Below are 6,577 nucleotides of genomic sequence, written 5' to 3'. Positions count from 1 at the left end.
GCTAATTTTGTATTTTTAGTAGAGATGGCATTTCTCCATGTTGGTCAGGCTGGTCTCAAACTCCCAACCTGAGGTGATCTGCCCAACCCAGCCTCCCAAAGTGCTGGGATTATAGGTGTGAGCCACTGCGCCCGGCTTATGGTTCCTAATGTGAAATCAGTTGTTAATCCTACTGAAAAATCACTTGCAAAGAAGTTTTGCTTCTTTTGCTGCTTTCAAGATTTTCTCTTGGTCTTTGTCTTTAGGTAGTTTGATAATGATGTGTCTACATATGAATGTTTTTGTGTTTGTCCTACCAGAAGTTCACTGAACTTCTTGGATGCACAGATTAAGGTTTTTCATCAGAATTTGGAATTTTTCAGCCATTATCTCTTCAAGTATTTTCATTCTCTTCTTTTTCTCTTTCTCCTCTGCTTCTTTCATTATGTGTATGTTCATATTCTTAATGGTGTCCCGCATTTCTAAGAGACTTCTCTTTTTTTCAGTGTTTTTTTCTCTCTGTTCTTAAGATACCATAATCTCAGTTGTTTTGTCTTCAAGTTTACTGATTCTTTCTTCTGCTAGAAGAACAATCTACTGTTGTGCTTTCTAGTGAATGTTTTTATTTATTATAGTTTCCAACCCCAGAGTTTCCATTCTTTTTAAAAATTGAATTTGTCTCTCCTTATTGATAAGACATCATCATTTTATCTTCCTTCACTTCTGGAAGCATGAGTTCCTTCAGTTTTTGTAAATATTTATATTAGTTCCTTTGATGGTTTTGTCTGGACCCTCTCACAGGTAGTCTCTGTTGCTTGCCTTTTTCCTCCTTTGTATGGATTTCATGCTTTTTTTTTCTTGTCTCATAATTTTTTATGAAAACTAGATATTCAGATAGTGTATTATAGCAACTCTGGATACTGACTTCTCTCCATTCTCAGGATTTGTTGTTGTTTGCTTGTAATTTGTTTAATGACGTTGCTGGAATGTTTTAGTGAAATCTATTTCCCCTGCAGTGTGAAGCCTCTGATGTCACCCTTTTCTTTTCTTTTCTTTCTTTCTTTATTTTTGAGACAGAGTCTCACTCTGTTGCCCAGGCTGGAGTGCAGTGGTGTGATCTCGGCTCACTGCAACTGCTGCCTCCCAGGTTCAACCAATTCTCCTGCCTCATCCTCCCAAGTAGCTTGGATTTCAGGCATGAGCCACCTTGCCTGGCTAATTTTTGCATTTTTAGTAGAGACAGGGTTTTACCATGTTGACCAGGCTGGTCACAAACTCCTGACCTCAGGTGATCTGCCTGCCTCAGCCTCCCAAAATGTTGAGATTACAGGTGTGAGCCACTGTGCCCGGCCTGATGTCACTCTTCAGAGGATACAGCTTTGGCCATGTGCCCAGTCATCTTGGGGTGACAGTGGTTTTAGCAGGGCTAAGTTTGACTATCTCTTTCTCTGATTTCTCTGTTAAGATGTTGCCTCTATTGGTATCACACCAGATGTTACATTCTGCTAATTGCTACATGATTGCTCTATTGCTTTCAACAATTCTCTGAGGCATAAATTCTTCCACAGTCTGATCCAATTAAATTTGGATCCCTCTACACGATCGTTCTGAGACCAGCCTCTGAGGTTTGCCCTGACCCCTCTACCCCCAGGGGGGGCTCTTTTTAGCAGTCTTTTTCCTGATTCTTTCTGGTAGACTAGTTGACCTATGGCTTAGCTTATTGTTTTCATGGAGCCACCTGCCTTCTCTTAATTGCTGCCCATCAAAATCTCTCTTGTTTTTGAGAGTGCCTGCTATGGTTTGAATGTGTCTCCCAAAGTTCACGTATTAGAAACATAATCCCCAACACAACAGTATTGAGAGATGAAGTCTTTGGGAAGCAATTAGGTCATGAGGGCTCTGCCCTCATGAATGGATTAATGATGTTATTGCAAGAATGGTTCCTGATAAACAGATGAATTCATTCCTCTTGTGTGTGTGCACACATGTGCGTGTTCTCTTGCCCCTCCACCTTCTGTCATGCATGACACATCAAGAAGGACTTGCAAGATGTGGGCTCCTCAACTTTGGACTTTTCACGTTCCAGAACTGTAAGAAATAAACCTCTGTTCTTTATCAATTACTCAGTCTTAGGTATTCTGTTATAGCAGGACAAAATGGACCAAAACAGTGTCCTTAGGCTTAAACTTCACCACACAAATATGGTCAGAAAGTGTTTTTCTTTATTTGGTTGGTTGATTTTCAGAAATCTCTGGAGATCTCTGTTCTTATGACCTGCCTTTCTCCCTAGACAAAATATCTGTGTCATTGCTCTGGACAGTAGCCTGCTTATTTCAGAGCAATAACCTGCTTTACAAGCAGAACACTGTGTAATAATGGTAAGAATGCTGTTCTTGTGATAGCCTCGAATCTTCTCAGTTTGTTTCTTCCAGCATGGAACCTCCCACCTACAAGCTAAGTGATATGATTTGTGTGTGTCCCCAGCCAAATCTCATCTCAAATTGTAATCCCCACCTGTGTCACCTGTTAAGGGAGGGGCCTAGTGGGAGGTGTTTGAATCACAGGGGTGGTTTCCCCCATGCTGTTTTTGTGATAGTGAGTGAGTTCTCACGAGAGCTGAGAGTTTTAAAGTATGGCACTTCCTTGCTCTCTCACTCTCTAAGTCTCCTGCCTCACCATAGTAAGATGTGCCTTGCTTCCCCTTTGCCTTCCAGCATGATTGTAAGTTTCCTGAGCCCTCCCCAACCATACTGAACTGTGAGTCAATTAAACCTCTTTTGTTTATAAGTTACCCAATCTCAGGTAGTATCTTTATAGCAGTGTGAAAATGGACTAATACACTAAGCTAGGGTGAGGGCAATCATGGCCCCACTACTCTCAGTCTGCCTCACCTGGGATAGAGCCTCAGTCTCACAAGTAGCAGATGGGTGGGAAAAGACAGGACTCTGCCTCTTGGACTCATTCTCCTGGAATTTAGCCTCAGCAACACAGAGGTATGGGGGAATGAAAAGTGTTGATGACGTGTCCTTCCCAGGGAGATATACCATTGTCCCCTGTAAGCTTAGGGAGAGAAGAAAAACTCATCTTGGCCATATCTGTCCAGAGTAGATCTTCCATCACATTGCGCTGGGAAGGGGAGGGGAAAGATAGGCAGTGGCTTAAGTTCTACACATTCTCACTGTTCCTACCTTTTGAGACACTTATCAAAATGTGTGGCCGGGTTGGGTGTAGTGGCTCATGCCTGTAATCCCAGCACTTTAGGAGGCCGAGGTGGGCGGATCACCTTAGGTCAGGAGTTCAAGACCAGCCTGACCAACATGGTGAAACCCTGTCTACTAAAATACAAAAATTAGCCAGGCATGATGGTGGGTGCCTGTAATCCCAGCTACTCAGAAGGCTGAGATGGGAGAATCACTTGAACCTGGGAGACAGTGGTTGCAGTGAGCCAAAATGGCGCCACTGAACTCCAGCCCGGGCGGCTAAGGGAGACTACATCTCAAAAAAAAAAAAAAAGTGTGGCTGGGTGAGGTGACTCATGCCTTAATCTCAGCACTTTAGGAGGACAAGCCGATGGATCACTTGAGGTCAGATGTTCGAGACCACCCTGGCCAACATGGTCAAACCCCATCTCTACTAAAAATACAAAAAGTTTAGCCAGGCATGGTGGCACATGCCTATAGTTCCAGCCACTTTGGGGGCTGAGGTGGGAGACTTGCTTGAACCCAGGAGGTGGAGGTTGCAGTGAGCCGAGATCACACCACTGCACTCCAGCCTGGGTAAAAGCAAGACTCTGTCTCAAAAAAAAAAAAAAAAAAGTGCGTTCATATTTGGAATGAACCATGATATCTATACACCTTCCACCACTGGTGTGTTCAGGTACCATTCCTGCCACGTAACCAGTGTCTAGCCCAGTTACTGGCATAAGGTCAATGCACAGTATGTATTTATTGGATGTGTAAATAAATGGGTGCTGGGAAACCCAGCATAGTAGTTAAGGGCCACATCACAAAGGCTTTTGTGTTCATTACAGCAGAAGTAAGGTAAGATTTGCACTAAAAATGACAACTATTGTAGCAGTGGTACATGGGTGAGAGTAAGTCAAGTTAGAGGCAAAGGGAATGGTTAAGGAGAATATAAAAACATTTTCATGAAATGATGAGAACCTTCACTGAGGAAGTCACTGTTGTGGAAATGTGGAAAATGCACAAATTTACATGGTATATGAAGTGTTCTATCAATGGAACTTAGTCACAGGTTATGGGCATACAGTGGAGAAATAGGTTTGAGGAAACAATATGAGGCCATACAACTACGAGAACAAGGAAAGGGTGATTTGCAAGAAAGATGGAGTGGTCCACCTTGGTTGAGTTATGATGTGTTCCCAACAGAGGATGAGACTCAGCCAGAAGGGAACACAGCAGGCTTGCAGGGAGGCCAATGCCAATGACTGATACGTTCAGTAGCAGTGGGGGTGAGGATTGAATGAAAGGTGAGGAAGTGTAGAAATATACCTAAATTTGTCAACAGATGATTAAATTGGAGAGGGAAGGGGAGGAGAGGGACCAGGCCTATTTGTTTTTTTACGTAAGGTATGAGAGTTATGAAAAATAGTTTTCAGCCTGTTACAGAACTCTCCTAAGATGTGAGAGGCTTGAAAAAAATGTTTTAAGTGAGACACAGTACCAATGGAAAGTAAGAGATTGAAGACAAGTAGGAAAGAGTTGCAGAAACTGAATAGAAAAATGACATGTTGAGGCCTTCAGAGATTCCCTACACTTAACTATAAGCACAACTTTTGCTAAAACCCACCATTAACCAGAATAATATCTGAGTCTATTTCCACATAGCCTAATGAGGTTCTTTTTTTGATTTGAGATATGTAAATATACAAACTCTAGAAATGTACATTTCTGAGGTTTAAATACCTTAGGTAGTAACCTGGCATTTTGGAAAGTTCAATGTTCCTGGACTTCGATGGTTTGGATTCGACTCCTAGCTTTGATACTAACAACATTGTGTGAATCCTTTCTCTGGGTTTTAATGTCTACTTTTGTAGCATGATAAATTAGGATTAAATAAAACTGAACAGCACTTCCACTTCCATCTCTAATTTTCTCATGATTCTAGATTTACTGCAGAAAATGTGGGCAGAGCAAGGACACATAACTCACCAATTGCAAAGGCCATCCACATGGAGGTAGCTAGAACAAGGATGGTATCTGAGCAGGTCCCCTTCATGGTGACAGAAGAACTGTGGAAATATGCAACTTTTTATGTAGGACAAACATCTATGCGAAGTACAAGTTCTCACAGAGATCCCTCACTGACCAGGAAATGAAGTCTAAATACTTTGTCCTTTCCTCAGGTCATTTGGAATGAATTGTGTCTGATGCAACTCAATTGTTTAATTCATTTCCCTAAAATCATTGGACATTTGGAAAAAAAAAGTTAAAAAAAGAATTTTAGAAGATGCCAGAAAAAGAGTTAGTAAAGAATACTTGCAAGGGAAAGAATAAACACCTAGAGTTTTTCAATAAAATATTTAAAAGTAGCCGGGTGTGCCAGGCGTGGTGACTCATGCCTGTAATCCCAGACCTTTGGGAGGTTGAGGTGGGTGGATCACGAGGTCAGGAGATCGAGACCATCCTGGCTAACACGGTGAAACCCTGTCTCTTCTAAAAATACAAAAAGTTAGCTGGGTGTGGTGGCGGGTGACTGTAGTCCCAGCTACTCAGGAGGCTGAGGCAGAAGAATGGCGTGAACCCACAAGGCAGAGTTTGCAGTGAGCTGAAATTGCGCCACTGCACTCCAGCCTGGGTGACAGCGAGACTCCGTCTCAAAAAAAAAAAGTAGCTGGGCATGGTGGCTCATGCCTGAAATCCCAGCATTTTGGGAGGCCAAGGCAGGAGGATCACTTGAGCCCAGGAGTTCGAGACTGGCCTGGGCAACATAGTAGGACCCCATCTCTGAAGGGCAGTCACTCAACAACATGTGTAAGTCAACAGACAGTAAGAAACAGGAAGGGACAAAACACCAAAACCTCACTCCTATACTTGTAATCTTCCCTAGTGTTGTTACTTTGGTGTAGCTTCTATTCTCTTCATCCTACACATTTTCCAGGCAAACATTTTTCATTCTATATCTAGGTAATTTCTACCCAAGACCTCCCCTGAGAAAAAAACAAGTAATAAATAATACAACCCTTTAAAGTTTGCAAATTTAGAAGTCCACTTTACCTGCTGTGACTCCCACGGTTGCTCTGAGAAACTGGCTGAACAGGATGGTTTTTGTTGATAGTTTGTTCATAATGAACAAGGAAGAGAGGCAAAGCTTATTTGTCTTTTCAAGGTTCCAATGCCTGGCAGTAGAAGAGAGTGAGCTTTGAAATTAGGAAGTATAGATATGATTCAAATCTATTTCTTTCAACTCGAAATTCTATAATGCCTAAATCTTGTGAGTTCATATTTCAAATTTCTGAGGGTGGTATGTACTGTCCAGTACTACGCCAAAATCTAGCTGTTCTTGCCAAAGCTGAACCCACCATTTTAGATAGATGTCATACACAATTTTTGAATTCCTGCATTATAATTATTACATT

At 42.0% G+C, this 6,577-nt stretch overlaps 1 protein-coding gene across 1 annotated transcript in view; it reads right to left on the bottom strand.

The window, feature by feature from the left end:
• Positions 1-5,217, bottom strand: part of SPINK8 (serine peptidase inhibitor, Kazal type 8 (putative)) — a 31,039-nt gene extending 25,822 nt beyond the window's left edge. The window contains exon 1 of the mRNA XM_011981003.1: positions 5,151-5,217. Coding sequence (XP_011836393.1) covers positions 5,151-5,217 — 67 coding nt within the window. The remainder of the gene's footprint in view (positions 1-5,150) is intronic.
• Positions 5,218-6,577: the final 1,360 nt, after the last annotated feature.

The sequence above is a fragment of the Mandrillus leucophaeus genome, unplaced genomic scaffold (assembly GCF_000951045.1).
Source record: "Mandrillus leucophaeus isolate KB7577 unplaced genomic scaffold, Mleu.le_1.0 Scaffold22, whole genome shotgun sequence".
NCBI classification, from domain to species: domain Eukaryota; kingdom Metazoa; phylum Chordata; class Mammalia; order Primates; family Cercopithecidae; genus Mandrillus; species Mandrillus leucophaeus.
This window is presented reverse-complemented; position numbering and strand designations above follow the sequence as displayed.